At 35.9% G+C, this 16187-nt stretch overlaps 4 protein-coding genes across 8 annotated transcripts; 1 reads left to right on the top strand and 3 right to left on the bottom strand.

Annotated features, from left to right (window-relative positions):
- Window positions 1-38: 38 nt before the first annotated feature.
- Window positions 39-7394, bottom strand: LOC119636865 (putative inorganic phosphate cotransporter). Of its 5 annotated transcripts, none has more exons than XM_038032527.1 (3): window positions 3972-4269; window positions 978-1648; window positions 39-906 (listed from the first exon to the last, which is right to left on the bottom strand). In XM_038032527.1, the coding sequence occupies exons 1-3, from the start codon at window positions 4018-4020 to the stop codon at window positions 163-165; spliced, it is 1464 nt and encodes a 487-aa protein (XP_037888455.1). In that variant the 5' UTR covers window positions 4021-4269; the 3' UTR covers window positions 39-162. The 5 variants fall into 5 exon arrangements, with proteins under 5 accessions (XP_037888455.1, XP_037888453.1, XP_037888456.1 ...); XM_038032525.1 differs by having other exon boundaries at window positions 3991-4269; XM_038032528.1 differs by lacking the exon at window positions 3972-4269 and adding an exon at window positions 7322-7394 and having other exon boundaries at window positions 41-906.
- Window positions 7395-7910: 516 nt separating this feature from the next.
- On the bottom strand, window positions 7911-8720 carry LOC119636869 (proteasome assembly chaperone 2). The gene has a single exon (XM_038032534.1). It carries the CDS (start codon window positions 8666-8668, stop codon window positions 7934-7936), a length of 735 nt encoding a protein of 244 aa, XP_037888462.1. The 5' UTR covers window positions 8669-8720; the 3' UTR covers window positions 7911-7933.
- Window positions 8721-9343: 623 nt separating this feature from the next.
- LOC119636895 (lipid droplet-associated hydrolase) lies at window positions 9344-10569 on the top strand. The gene is made up of 3 exons (XM_038032599.1): window positions 9344-9670; window positions 9740-10307; window positions 10384-10569. Exons 1-3 carry the CDS (start codon window positions 9472-9474, stop codon window positions 10559-10561), a joined length of 945 nt encoding a protein of 314 aa, XP_037888527.1. The 5' UTR covers window positions 9344-9471; the 3' UTR covers window positions 10562-10569.
- A 74-nt stretch (window positions 10570-10643) lies between these two features.
- On the bottom strand, window positions 10644-15342 carry LOC119636893 (RNA polymerase-associated protein CTR9 homolog). Its single transcript, XM_038032597.1, has 9 exons — window positions 15122-15342; window positions 14959-15057; window positions 13966-14898; window positions 13279-13904; window positions 13005-13215; window positions 12188-12526; window positions 12011-12129; window positions 11615-11949; window positions 10644-11545 (listed from the first exon to the last, which is right to left on the bottom strand). Exons 1-9 carry the CDS (start codon window positions 15161-15163, stop codon window positions 10743-10745), a joined length of 3507 nt encoding a protein of 1168 aa, XP_037888525.1. The 5' UTR covers window positions 15164-15342; the 3' UTR covers window positions 10644-10742.
- Window positions 15343-16187: the final 845 nt, after the last annotated feature.

The following is a 16187-nucleotide window of genomic DNA, read 5'->3' as shown; positions in this document are numbered from 1 at the left end:
TGGCTTGATATCATATTTACTAGCAGCTAAAGTAGTCTGAGTATTTTTAAAGTTATCTTCTTGGCAAGATATTTTTGCTAGCAGCTAAAGTAATCGGGCTTTTATTTGCAACTATATACTAATTAGTAATGGATCGCAAACAAACGCAATAATAATTATGAATCAGCCAGGCGTTGATGATGTCAAATTGTTTTCGTAGGCTATCGTGCTAATTGACGTTAGTGTTGAACCGTTGTTGGTTGAGGTCGATGCAACATTTCTTAATTTATAGTTCCAAGGCTGAACGCTTGCTTTTCCAAACACCACGAATAATAGATTACATAAAAAATAAACGGTGGCAGTTATTAAGAATACTTTACGCCATTCTTCCGGATCCTCTTCGTTGTGAATTACAACGCCTGCGACCAATGGAGCGAAAATCGATAATAGATTCGAAATTCCATTTGTAATTCCCATCAATGGACCTGCAAAATTCGGTGACAAGTCCATATGATTTACCAAATAACCACAGAAGGAAGCAGCATTAAATCCAATGGCGACAGTAAGTAAAACTACAGATAATGTTATTGCAGTTTGGTTTATGTAACTGAGTGCAATGAGACACATCATCGGAATCCATTGACCAATCGAATTGAATAGTTTCCTTGAAACGGTCACGCTGGTAATATGACGTCGGATTAAGAGATCGGCTATGGGACTTAAAATTAAACACAATATCCACATGACAAAATATGGAAGAGCAGATAATAGAGCATTAGATTTCATATCCAAGTTTAATGCACTATTTAAGTAGGTAGGTACTTCAGTTAAAAGGGTATAAAATCCCCAGGTGAAGCCACAATGAGCTGCAATCAAGGCAAAAAATGGCACGGAAGTGAATATAGATCTCCAGGGAACATCCACATCCTATAAGGGATATTTTGTTATATGAATTTCATTTATATTCTTTTAAAGCTTTCAGATTTTATTTTACTAACCTCACTTTGTTCAGTAGCGCCAGTTGATGCTTCTATGTAGTTTCTTTCAGCCTTTGAAATATTATTTGAATTACGGGGTGAATCACAACCAAATAAAAGAAATATTAAAGACCATAGCAGGGCAATAGAACCGGATATATAAAATATTCCCGGCCATCTCATATTTGAATTAAATATACTTCCGCTTATAACCAATAAAATGGCCGTTCCAAGCTGTGCACCAGAATAAACAAATGTACACAGAAACCCACGTTCACTGTGCGGCACCCACCTAGCTAGTAGTGTATGTAGGCATGGATAAACTACACCTTGCATTAAACCTACTAGCACCCGTAAAAAGCAAAGCAATTGCCAGTCGCCTTTAACGACCGCTAAAGGATGGAACACAGTAATTACGGCACTTACGGCTGTAGCTCCACCTAAGATAATTTTGCCGCCAAAACGCCTTGCCAACATACTAGCTGGTACTTGGGCCAACACATAACCCCAAAAGAAGCTGCTTAATATTAAGCTCTTTATACGAGAATCCCAATATTCGTAACTTGCATATCCGGCATTGAACTGGGTCATTGGTACAATTGCGGCTGATATGTTCACCCGTAGAAAATAACTGAAACATACGCCAAAGAACATAAGCAAAGCCTGAACATGTCGTGCTCCGAAGTTATTTGCTGCAAAATTTATGTTACAATTATAAAACACAATTATGCCTCTTGTATATACAGACAGATTATTTAGACCAAAGAAACGAACTCTACAAGTAAAGAGTAGAATGACCACAAGCGGGTAAGACTTCTTTTTTTTTTAAGATAGATTTGATAGTTAGTTTAGCAGCTCTATTACAGCCACAGAACTTGATGTTAAATTCTCCAGATATCTTCAAGATGGCCCCAGCGTTAGATGCTACAGACATATATTATTATTATTGTTAGTCTTATTAATTTAGCCAGAGAAATAAAATCAAAGACTGTAGTCTGAAAGCACTCTGAGTCTATCGGCTTTATTAAAAATTCTACCGCACTTGAGATTTGTAACCGCGACCATTGATGGTGTGCTTAATTTAAAATTCGAGTAATGTATCTTCTGATAATTAACAACGCCGTGTGCGACATTCCGATCAAGTCCGTTGTCCGTTTTCAAAGAAGGAACCCCACAAACAAGGATGGGTAGATTCCCACAACCAGCATCAAAATCGGCTTCAAAAGTAAAGCCCTCCCTAAGTCAATCAAATTTATTTATTGTCATCTGCCGGTGGAGTATTTTGTACGGTCACGTTTCAAATTCTGTAAAGCTAAGCAGAGCAGATGCCTGAACTGTGGGAAGTCTCCGAAGTGTGTGAACTGTGAGAAGATGGAGTGCTTGTCCTGTGGGTCAATTCAGCACAACACTCTCCACAAGTGTTGCCGGAACAGGGAGCTGGAATTAAACATCAATAAGATCATGGCCATTAAAAACCTCTCCTATACAGAAGTAAAAGAGAAGTTTTCCTAAAACTACTTCGAGTGTCTTGACAACATCTTCTACGATGACAATTTCCCTCGATTGGGGAACGCGTCTTCTATTTCGAGTAAGGACGACGATGAAACTGCCAATAAAGAGGTCTGCAGTTAGAAAAGCGAAAAGGACACATAGAGCTATCACGAGTAAAAAGTAATGTTGTGATGGCAATCCGCGCTTTTTGTGGAATTACATCAATGGTCATCGACATTCTAGTCAGAAATTAAGCAGTTGATGAGACAATTTTGTCCACCAAATACACTCCCCATGAAGCAATTCGGGCAATTCGCAACCACATCCTCCAATAGCTAAATGGCGAATGTAAAGGGATCGCGCGTGTTAAATCCAATTGCCTTTAATCCCACATTTCAATTCAAACCCTTTTCTATGGCTTCTTTTAATTCCTGGGAAAATTCTTTATAGAGTCATGAGTTGGCACACTTATGGTAAAGGTTATTTAAAAATAGTTCGCGCTATTCCATGTGATGTTTGCGAGTCTGCTGAGCATCTAATCTTTATATGTCGCAGACTTGATGGCATTAGAGATTCTTTTAGCTTCTTTAAGATAGAGGATAGTCTCTTCGATCTCTTTGCAGCAAAAAAGATACCTTATCTCGGGGAATTAATTTGCTTCATTTGAAAAGCGTTTTAATTTATTTTTTCTTTCAATCATTTTCTATTACTATAGCAGTCCTTTTTTGTTTTCAGCCAAGGTTTGCAAAGCTCTTTGAGTTTTAACAGCTCAACCAGCACTGTTATATATACACACCCACACACACAAACTCAATTACAGTTAACATACCGGGTCCACTTATTACGGCGTCTCTTTTTCTTTTTTTGTCCCGTTTTATATATATATTTCTGACCAAAAATTAGGACAGTTTATTATCTGGATATATAAGCCACAAATCTTTTGGCTTAGTCCATCGCCAACCAACCACCAAACCAAAAAAAAAAAAAAAAAAAAATGTTTTCTCTGGCTAAATCACTAATAATAATAATGTCTTCTGAAGAAAGTTCTTATTTCCAAAGACCGACAAAAGATGTGTTATTGAAAGCATTATCTATTGTCAGGCATATATTGTGTGGCGAAAGGGCAACTGTTCTTTTGTGCTATCCACATGAGCCGCATTTCTCAGATAACTACATAAGCATCTAAGCTCTAGTCAGGCCACAAGCAATGGTAGCACATTTCAGTTGTCCAAGCCAAGCTTCACACAGGAGTACAAGCTTCCCAAAAAAAAAACAAAATCGTAATGTCATCATTTTTAGCATCAGCTGTCCTTTGTTGATTTAACTACTCCAAGCTAGCTGCCTTAAATGAAGACTCTATAAGGCTGACAGACAGCACTTGAAAAGCGCAAAATGGAGAGTCGTCGCTTATAAAAAATTACAAGAACTTATTCGAATGACGCCTGATGTTATGTGTGTTATGTTATGCATATAACATCTTTAAGATTAAAAAAAAAATTACATCACTGCTATATACGTATTTACAAGTGTGAACGAAATTAACTTTTTGTAAAATGAAGTCCTTTCTCCACATTGTATTTATGTAATAAGGGAAGCGTTTCCCCAAGTTTATGTTGAACCATATCGCGTTAAACTATGCGCTTGAGTAAGACTTTACCGTTTCAATTTTATAAACTGATCTGCACTAATAAACTCATACCTATTATTGTATTTTCAATATTATGATGTATTTTTGCTTCTTACACTCTATTTGCCCTCCAATCAAGGTTTAGCTTGTATACATTTCAGATGATGGACTACTTTTACATACATATACAATAGGAATAATAGTAGAAGCAGTAAAAGATAAGAGCTCGGCGGTTACATATGCATATATATATATATATATATTCATATGGCATTGCAACTAATTTCTGCTTTTTTAGCTTTTTCATTTCATTTCATTTTGATTTTGTATGATTTGTATTTTAACGAGTACATCTTAAATTATAGGCAATAACCTATTGCATCCCAACTCGTCTTATTTGATACAAATGGCAGGGAAAGAAAGTGTTACTTTACAACTTAAAAAACGTTTTGAGCTTAAGAACCAACAACATGTAGGACAAGCGAAGGAAAGAAAAGAAAATGCTTCATAGCAACAATCCCTTAAAATGGGCATGACGGAGGTTTGATTAATCTTATTAGGAGAGATTAACTGTTCCTAACCTGTTATATTCATAAGACCTTGACTACGAAGGACTTATAATTAATTTCTAATGTTTAAATCTTCATACGATTCGTAAATTGAACCTGAATTCACTATTTTTTGGTTCCCAAGTTTTCGTACGTTGCGTCGCGTCACTCCTAGCTGGGACTTACCCTGACTGCGGGTCTGCCGCTAAGCTAGAACTGTCCAACCATTTTGTCTTCTTATACCCTACCCCACTTGTGGTACGGTGTACATTAACGTATATAACATCCAGAAGGGCTTAAGATAGACCCAGTTTTTATTCTATCGATCGATGCAACAATTGATTCTAGCCCTGATTGTCCTTCTATCTGCCTACCCACTTAAATTTATGTCCAAGCACATGTCACAATTTTGGGGATATTTTAGTGAAATGTGATAGACTGACGCCACATGTTCAAAAGTCGTTATATGGAAAAAAAACTGTAAATTTCGAAGTTTTTCGACAAACGTTGTTCTGTAAGGATATTTGGACAACCTAAATTTTGATCGGCTGGGATGATTTTTTTAATTCCTTTCCTATATAACCGTTCCTGCAAAAGGTGAATTTTTATGAAAGAGGTATAATTTTTACTGTTCACAGCGAAAATTATTTCATAAAAGTAAATAGACATAGAAATCAACCTAATCGAATTTAGACCAAGTACATCTATTTTTTGAATGATATGCTTTCGTGGAAAGTACGCCTTTGCATAAAGATAATGTGTAACTTTTGGTATATGATTGCCAAAAAAGGTGACTATCTGCATTAGGCAAAGTGGGGTACGGTATCTAATGGTCGGCTTTGCCCGTCTACAAGGTTTTTTACTTGTTTTCACTTAGTAAAAGTTAGTCCTAACGTTTAGCTTAATATTTATTTTGAAGACTATACCCCATTCGGTTGTTATTGTAGCTGAATCGCACGTGTAAATAAAGAATAAACCCTAGCCCAATACAACACCTATATTTTCCGCGGTAGGTAAAAAACTGAAACTCCAATGAAAATTGGCTAATAGCTGATAATCCAGCACAAAAAGAAGGCAAAACAATTCAGCTGTGGCCAATTACTTGAGGACCTCATTTTCCAGCCTTTGGATTCGATACTGAAACTGTATATTTGCATTTATAGTCCTTTTTCTATTAGTTATAAATAAAACAATAATAACACATATGTAAAACTGTTCAATATTTTCAATATTTAAGCGATTGTTTAACTATATTGAAGAAGACGCTTAGAGTCTTATTGGCGCGACAAGCGTTTATTGCAGCCTATTATTAATTATTAATAAATTAATAAACTTTCAATATAAAGTGTGACCTATTTTTGAATGAAATGTTTATCTTTCATCTGGTCATCTGTCCTTCTGATCTACTGTGTAGTATCAGTGATAGACATCAAATAGACATCCATCAAAATGAAGATATCAGCGAGAAAGTTGCGAAATAATTTGAAAATGATTTAAACTAGTCAAAGGACGTGCCTATGCAACTAAACCTGAGAACGCGTTTGTTTTCCATGTTTTTGCTCGTTAATCGCAAATTATGAAAGATTGACGATGTAAATTTCCGATTTCGTTCTAAAAAAGGAAAAAGATGGCCGCTAATAGAGAAAATTTCGTTTGCTTAATCTTTCTTATGATTACCATGATGGTAATAAAAAATTCGGTCGCGGCGGAATATTATTTTCTCACTTGGTCCAATTAATTTGGATTTTTAGATTAAAAAAAAAAATTTTTTTTAGATAAAAACCAATTCAAGCAAGTATATGCACGATTTCCTTAATGACGCGTTTCCAAAAATTTTGATCATCGAATTTTATAAGTAAAAATGTTTAAAAAATGGGAAATACCGTTGCACAATACGGTTAAATCTGATGGTTTTGACATTCCTCCACATAAAATAACTGATTGATTAATTCAGCGTACGCTGCTCATCATTGAGCGTGGGAAGTTCTACCACATCCAGCGTACTCACCAGATATGGCGCCTCTTGATTATCTCTTGCCTAAATCGGGAAAGAATGGCTCGGCTGGTACGCGAGTCCGCAAGTTTGAAGAAGTGCGAAAATGGAGCGGTGGACGGATCGCTGCGAACCAGATATAAATTCTTTCCACATGATATCGCCACGTTGCCAAAAGCATTTTAACATGTTGTAGAAAATGATAGAAACTATCTTGATTAATGTATGTTGCACCAATTTTCCACAATAAATGCATTTTTCAACCGAAAAAGTGACCAACATTTTTGCAAACACTTAATATGTATAAGCGGCACTGCTAACATTAACATAAATCAACATCAACATAACTGTTCTTTATACGTCGTTGCTATTTGTTGCGTTGCACAAACACATAATGCACATGCGTAAAATTCCCTTAAAACACGCAAGCCTATGAAATTTATGTCACTTACGCTTCGTAATCTTTTTATTATTATGAATTATTTCAATTGCATTGAAAGACTTTTCAAAATCCATACTAACTAACACAATATATAATAATAATAAACTTGAGTTCGTATTATAAGTAATTTAAAAATATCCACCGATTTATTAATTGTTCTGATTGAATACTTCTCGATGAACTGAAACGCATCGTTTAAAAAATCCCTTTATTTATTGTTAAATTTATGTAATATAATTGATATTAAAAGTAATAAAGCCTCACCCATTTTTCATCTATCTACCTAATTAACCAGATAGGTAAATAATACCGAGATAGCTGGAGTGATAGTACAAAAGACGATTTTAACATTTTTTTTTTCTTTAATTTTTTTGCAAAATATCGCACTTATCATTTTAAAATTATTTATTATCTTTATTGAAGATATGATGAAAATTTACAAGCGAATCCGGACAATATTTTTGTTCCATTAGTCTATGCGTAATGAATTGCGAATTTTTTGATGCATTACATTTAAGTTAATTTAAAAAATTATGTCCGCTTTGTACAAAACAAACAATGAAATCCGCTGCATATATATTTACACTACGTACTATCTAGTTTACCTAACCAAACTTACTCATAACATTCTTGGAAAATTTATTTACAAAATATTCGGCCATGTATTTGCATTAATCGTGATATGTTAATTAGCACTTACTTGATGTCACTGATCATTTTTTTTCTTCCAAACAACGTGTGGTATAAATAACTTTTTAAGTTCTATATACTTCCCGTATTCCGATATATATATATTACACATTTGTAAAAAGAGACATTGATAAATTAATAAGTATTCGCACAATTTGTGTCAATTAAGCTGAAGCGGGAATAGCTTCAAAATATCAGTTCGGGGAAATCGTTGCCAAATAAAAGTTTCCAGGATGATGGTATAACCAACTTAACATCTTGACTTCCTTCGCTATGTTTCAAAAATCCCTTGCACAACTCGTTTAATTCCGCAACAATAAGCGTAGCATCAATTGAGTTGTCACCATCAAGCAAATACCGGAACAAAACCATTACCGGAATATGAAGGCTTTCTAGCACTCGAAATAATTGTAAAGCATTGCCTCCTCCAAAAATTGTCTCACCCGAAAATTCCCTCCATTTAACAAGACTTAATGACTCCTTATACTGCTCCTTAAATTGCTCATTAGCTTTGTACTCATAAGATGACCCATCTATAATGCGCTTTTCATAACCAAAATTCCCACTTAGTATGATAACACTTTGAGCTTCTTTAAGAAGTTGCGCTAATTTTTGATGGAAATCTTTGATGTGCTTGGATATGAATGGGGCACGAAATTGTAAAACCAACAATTTATCTTCGGCATTTTCATATAATTCACACGCTGCTGCTTTTTCTTCTTTAGGTTCGTGCTCAAAAGCACAGGGCCCGAAAATTGGTATCAAAGTTGAATGATGTATATTACCGATTTTTTTTAATTGCTTTGAGGATATCAAAAGATCACACGCCAACTGAGCCGCATTGCCAACACATATGCTAGGAACGATGACAGTATAACCATTCAAGTCCAGTGATTTTTTACCTCCTTTTAATTGAAGCATTTTCCAAAAAATTTCTTTATTATCGAATAATGACTTCACAATTTGCTTTGCCTTTATGCTTTCGACTTAAACTTTGCAACATTTGTTTACTACGCAGAAGAACAAAATGGTAATGAAACAGTATAATGTAAAAGTTTTTCTCTTATGAAACAGACCAAACTGTCAAAGGTTATTTAACACGTATGCTTATCCCGCCCGCTTGATTTCAGGCTAAAAAAATTCTGCACAAGGAAGTAGACATCTTCACATAATATATATTAGTTTTTAATGATGTAATGCAGCCTGCATATATGTCACCTGTTTTTGGAATACACCCATTTTCCTATTCCTAGATGCGGTACACCTATTTTTATTGAAATCCGTTAGACGTAAGTTTTGCAAATCGTTACAATCGCAAAAATGAAGATAAAAGGGTGAAGTTTGACAAAAACCTTACCTGATCGATTGAAAGTATTAAAAAATGGGCGTGATCTGTTCACATACAGGCCAAAAATGAAGAAAATAAACTATTTCGACATTTTTTTTTAAATTTTTATATATAGCTTTCGATCCCGTGAATATATTTTTAAGAAAGTGCTAGAACCACCTACATGTTCATATAATTACTGTTTTGTTCATTTTTCATTTGCTGCTATCTTAGCGGACATCAAAGTGGTTCATTCAAACAACATGATCTTGACATTAAGAAATATTCTCGTTTCGTATCAGCGAGAAAAGTACGATTTTTTTTTGTTGTTTCCGGATACCATTAGTTTAAACTATATAAAATATTAAAATTAGTCTTTCGAATAACGTCTAGAAATATGAAAGAAGCATTTGTAAATATTTGCAACATACCTACGCACATAATAACTTGCGGTGGATGGGTCGAAGAGACTCTAGATGACGTGAAAGAAGTAGCGATATGTATAACAGGTAATCCTGGATTACCTGGATTCTATACGGAATTCTGTAATGCATTGCATGAGCGCTTAGAGAAAAAAATGCCAGTATGGGTCGTGGGCAAGTGATTGCTTATTAAGTCATTAATGTACGATTATTGTATTATATGCTTTTTTTTAATCTATTCAGGTCATTTAGGTCACGACAATCCCCCTGAAACTAGCTTACGTGAGGTACCTCAGCTTAAGGGTAACGAAGAGCTCTTCGACTTAGATAGCCAAGTGCGTCATAAGATTGAATTTATTGAAAAATATGTACCAGAGCATACTAAAATACATTTAATTGGTCACTCGATAGGAGCATGGATGGTTCTGCAAATACTGCGCAATGAATCCGTGCACAAACGCATAAAGAAATGTTATCTGCTATTTCCAACCATTGAGCGGATGATTGAATCACCCAATGGCTGGGTTTTTACAAAAATTGCTTTGCCACTGTATTCAGTTTTTGGATTTATCATTAGTTTGCTCAATCGTTTACCCGAAATTTTGAAAGTTTTTCTTGTGCAAATCTACTTTTGGTTTGCCGCAATACCAAATTATTTAATTGGTACTGCACTGAAGTATGCAAAGCCATCGGTTGTTGAGAAAGTAGTATTTCTCGCGGAAGATGAAATGGCCCGTGTACGTGCTTTGCAGAGAGACATTATACAAGAAAATATGCATTTATTGAAATTTTATTATGGCACAACAGATGGGTACTTTTTACCTTGTTACCTTTGCATTTTCATGCATTTTAATTTTGTATTTTGTATTATGTGCCATTTATTTTAGATGGGTGCCTATAAAGTATTTCACACAACTGAAAGAGCAATTCCCGGATATAGATGCCGATTTGGATGTTAAAAAAATCGATCATTCCTTTGTGTTGCGTTATTCGAAACCTATGGCGTGCATTGTAGGAGACTTTATTATAGATAATTCCGAAATTCTAGGTATAACAACAAGTTAATAATGCTGTCAGACGTTGCTATATTTTTTTAATTTGTGAAAAGGTTTATGGATCCGAACTAATATTGTAAATAATGAAATGAATCTTCATTTAATATACTTCAATATTTTAAAGAGACAAATATTCGCTTAAAATTATGATCAAAGAAAGAAAAATACATGATAACTATTTTATCGCCCTATTAGTTAGTTGCGGGCGGAACCGAAGTGCTACGCTCAGAAGGCGATCTTGAAGGTGAACGGGATCGTGAACGGGAGCTTGATTTTGATCTCGATCGGCTGCCGTGTGTCAATCTAGATCGACTTGGAGATCTGGATTTCGAGCCGGATGCGCTACGACTACGTGAACGACTAACGGATTTCGAACGGGTACTGGATCTAGAGCGGGAACGGGAACGAGAGCGGGAGCGAGAACGTGAAGGTGACCGGGAGCCTGACCGCGAACGCGTGCGTGATCGCGATCTGGAGTGAGATCGAGAGCGGGATCGCGAGGCAGATTTAGAACGGTCTGAATCGCTGCCCGACGTGTTGCGCTTACGAGCCCGCTTAGCACTACCCTCACTTGTCTCAGAATCGCTGCCACTGGCGCTACGACTAACACTGCGACTGGCGCTGCGACTTACGCTCCGACTTCCGCTATGGCTACGTTTCCGACTTCTGCTGCCCTTTCCACTGCCGTCGCTATCTGACTCGCTTGTGGAAATAGTAGCTTTCGAAACAATTTTCATGCGTTGCTTAGCGGAAAGCTTATCCTCTTGATTCTTTTTCAAAGACTTCTGTTTTTTCCTACGTTTTTCCTTAGGAAGGCCGGTCTCGCTGTCGCTGTCGTAATTATCACCTGTGGACTTTCGCTTACGGCTTCCACCCGATTTTTTACGATCACTTTTACTTTTCTTCTTCACCGATTTTTCAGGGCCTTCATTAGGCCCAACATCACTACCCTCCGAGTCGGACATGTAATCATCCTTGCGCGGTCGACCACTACCTGAGATGCCAGACAAATATTAATTAATGTAAGCATTCCGCTAATATAAGTAAATATGCCAGAAGTTACCTTTCTTCCTTTCCTTTTCTTGTGGCACTTCTAAAGTCAATATTAAATTTTTAGTTTTTTCCACATACTCTTGGCGTTTGGCCAGCATTTGCTCCCGTTCAATTTTCTCTTTCTCTTCTCGACGCTTACGGTCCTCTTCTTGACGTAATCTAAAAGCTAGACGTTCCTCTTCTTGTTTGCGTTTGAAGGCTTTCTCTTCCTCATCGATACGACGAGCTCGTGATACATGATATTGCGCTTGTGATAGAAGATCCTGGCATTGACTTGCTTCCATTCCGGCTACTTCGATATTGAAGCGTGCCTTATCACCATATATCGACAAATATTGGAAGTATCTATATGTAAGAATAATGAGAATTAAAAGCATGTCTGGTGATCCTTAATTATGATACGTACTTTTGGGCTAATTCCAATTCGTGAACAGCTTGTAAAACAATTTCCAAAGTGGATTTTTCATCCTTCAGTATGGCCATAGCGAGACGTTGTAAAACTACAGCAATATTAAATAATAAAACCTACCAAATCGCAAGAATAAAAGAACACTTGAAATACAGGAAAGGCAAGTGAACTTACCGTATCTTGCGGTGCTACGCGTCTAGCCTTCAGTAATACCATTTTTGCTTCTTTCAATTTATTAGCGCGAAAATATGCACGCGCCAGGTATTGCATCACTTCTACATTGTGATGTTTAAAGAATTTCTTCATACAGTTTTCGTACATTTGTATGGCACTAATGTATTGCTTCTGCTCCACATAGATGTGGGCGATATTAAGCCAAACATCGCAAAAGTCGGCAGTTGCTTCACGTACTTGAGCAAATATGTCACGTGCCTCAATTACACAACCTTTATGAGCTAAAACGGCTCCGATGCCATTTGTAGCCCAAATATTACGAGGATCGTTGCGTAAAACCTAAAATATTTGAGAAATTATCATTCAAACCTTTTATGTCATCCACTGAAGTATTGTCGAATACATATTCTCTTAATCGGCGTAAAATTTAAGATTATTCGTCCGCTTGTCGTCCCTTGTACGGTACCAAGGCTAATATATAAATGTGAATCTTGGAAAGTACACCTAAAACATCAATGAAACAAGAACTATTTGCCTAATAACTAGCATGCCCATTATACGGCTGTACTTTTATATATGTTTTATAGTTCCAAAGTTTAAGTAACGCGCCTCGATAGTGGTAAGCAAATCCGTGAAGCCACTAAAAGTTGGTTCATACCTTTAATGGTCAGCGTTTTGATTTCAAAAATAAAATGCACATTTCGGACGAAAGAAACCGTATTAATAGGCTGGTATCGCAGAATAAATCGGATCGGATCGCAACACTCAGCTGATGTGTGTCATACATATGCACTTAAGACGATTTATAAAAACCTACCTGTTTGTATATAGCTAAAGCTTTTTCTTGATGCTTTCTCTCCTTGTCCTTATCTCTCATCGGTTGGTGTAGGGTTTGTAGAGAAAAATTGCCCAAAGCTATGAGAGAATATGCGTCATTAGCTGTGGCGGGGTTTTTCAAGATGGTTTCAAAGTTCTTCTGACCCAAAGCAAATTGCATTTTAGCTAAATGCAAATTACCTAATAAAGATCTGAAGTTAAAAGCAAAAGTATTAGTTTATATGAAGATAATGTTTTCAGAATTTTTGACCAACCTGGCGTCAGGATTATCGTTATTAATATTTAAGGCATCTTTAAAAAAATCGGAAGCAACAAATATTAACCCTTTATCACGCGCCATACAACCCAAACGCAAATAGCAATCGATATAGTTAGGATGTTTTTTTAATATGTCCTTATATAATTTATCCGCCTCATCGAAGCTGCACATGGCCTCTTTGAGACGGGCCAAATTATAGGTCATCGTCACCGAAATCGCCTCATAATATTGAGCATCATTATGCGCTTCGTTTTCAGCTCTCTCTAAGGCCTCCGATAATCGTTTTTCGGCTATTTTAAGATTTCCTAAACGATATTGCAGAGCGGCCACATTGTTAAGAATTTCTGCTGGAATTTCCACTTTCACTTTTTCTGTTAAAATATTGGAGGCAGTACCATAAGCATTTAACGAAGCATGTAAGTCATTCTGCTCCAGAATTTGAGCCAATTCAATCCACGCTTCTACATCGTCTGGAAACTGTTCGGTGACCTTTTTTAAGTGATTCTTAGCCATATCCCGTTTAGTCTGCGAATTTGAATTTGCATACAGTGAACCCAAGATTTTCATAGTTTCATAATTGCCGGGCTGAATCTTCAAAACTTTTTCAAAACATTGAGCGGCCTGGTATAAAGTTTACTTATAAAAGTAATCCATTAAAAATATAGTAAAGTACATTACTTACATTCTCCGTATCACCTCTGTAAATATACATTTGACCTAAGCCGTAATGTGGTAACACAAAGCTTGCAGGAGCTATTTGGGTTGACTGATAATAGTACTGAAAAGCTTGATCATAATCGCATTGAGCATGAAAACTTCTAGCTAATTGATAACAACTTTCAGCGCGCATTGCCTCATTTTCTGTATTATGAAAGGCATGTAAAGCCAGATGTTGTACTTTTTGGTAGTCTTTTTTAAAAAAAAAATGATTAGCTAAATGATTTAAGACCATCGGACTTGTTGAATCAATTGTGTAGGCTTTCGATAACATTTGTACGCCCGTTCTGTTGGATTCGGGTTCATGCAGATTCAATTTAAGTATTGACAAGCCAATCAAAGCTCCTACACAATTCGGATCAAGATCATGAGCTCTTTGAAAGGCTAGCTTCGCTTTCTCTTGATTGTTCATTTTTAGAAAACAGTGACCCATGCCAATGCGTACATTAGCCGGACAGTTTGGATTGGTACGTAAAGCTTTTTTGTAAAATGCCAAAGCTCCTCGATAATCCTTCTTATTAAAAGCTATACATGCCTTTCCCAAAAGTGAAGGAATATTTGAAGGCGATTGATTGAGTACGAAATTGAATTGAACGTCGGCCTGCTCCATTTTATCGCCCTCTAAGAGGCAGAAATAAGCTCTGCCCAATAAATGATTTTGATCATACATAATTATCTTGTCAGCGGTGGTATAAAAATTCGTGGCTTTCATGAAAAGTTCGCGCTTTTTATCCTTCGACTTTTCGCGGTTGGCCTCTTGTACATAATGGGCAGCTAACATGTCGAAACATCGCATTTGATCTTTCTCAAAGTCACGATAATCGGTGTTGCCTTCCATTCGGGCAGTTTCCAGCAGGCGAATAAAATCCTCAGTTTTGTTCTGTTTATAATACGCCAACTAAAACAGAAGTCTTTATAGTAAATTAAGTTTATTGTACTTATACAAAGCCCATCTTACCGCCACATTTACCCAAGTATTTAATTGGGAACGTTCTTGACGCAGAATACCCAAAACTTCTTGGCATTCTGGTAACTGGTCAGGATGAACCTCTATTACCTTCAATTTTCATTAAACCATAAGTGAAAAACATTGTATAAGCTTTTATTTTAATCAAACTTACCTCGTCAGTATCCCTTAGAGGGATTTCTATAGAAGCAGACATTTAGTTATTAATATTCACTTCAAAATTGTAATGTGGTGGAGAAAATATTCTACAAAATAACTTTTTACAACAATTTTGCAGAAAGTCCAAGTGAATTAATTATATGAAAAAGCCACCTTAGAGAAGAACATGTCTAAAATATCGGTTATCGGACATCTACTGTGCTTTTTTCCAGCAATAAACACACATGAAACTATTCTTACAGCAACAAACCAATCAGCTGTATCGCAAGAGAACTGCCAACACAAAGAGATTTAGTAAAGTAAGCCGTTCAAACACAAATATTTCAAAAATATTTTTAAGTTACTACATTTCAGATTTTTTACAAATGTTTGTTGAAAAATTGGTAAATTTTTTCAGTTACTAAATTTAATCGTAATCGAGTTAATCAATTTAAAAGTGTTCTACAAAATAATCTGCCAAATTAGCTCGGCTATATTACTCTCTCTGTACTCACCATCGAAAAATTAGGACGTCTGCAAAATCTGGAAAGAATCTTCAGAAACCCAGTAAAGCGTATACTTCTTGATCGAATTAAATTCTGAATCAAAGTCTGTTCGCTTATCTAATGCCTATGAAAAGTGCAACCCCGCTTGCAAAAACTAATACATCGGCTTCAAATATTTTACTAAGAATGGAAGATCCTGCTCGCGGTTTATTATTGAAAACTGACCAAATCGGGCTAATGGCACGCCTACAAGACAACATGCACTGCAAGCAGGCTTGACTTCTGGGTTACAATATAAAAATTCGCTAAATATTCGTTAAAATATTCGCTAAAATATTCGCTTATATTTTGTAGATGATATTACAATATGCTAATTAAAATAACATGTCTAATTATTTTAAAGCAATGCAAATCATCTTGACCATTTACGCTATAACATTTTATTTTAAAATAAGAAGGGCCAAAACCTATAAAATATTAAAACACTTTTTTAATTTAATTTTAGTTATTGCACTCAAAAGGCTAAGTGTACTTAAAAGGCTAAGTAAGTTGATCAATTTTACACTACCAGCTTGT

This window comes from Glossina fuscipes, unplaced genomic scaffold (assembly GCF_014805625.2).
Source record: "Glossina fuscipes isolate IAEA_lab_2018 unplaced genomic scaffold, Yale_Gfus_2 42, whole genome shotgun sequence".
NCBI classification, from domain to species: Eukaryota; Metazoa; Arthropoda; class Insecta; order Diptera; family Glossinidae; genus Glossina; species Glossina fuscipes.
The sequence above is the reverse complement of the archived record's forward strand: the minus strand, read 5'-3'. Positions and strand labels throughout refer to the sequence as shown.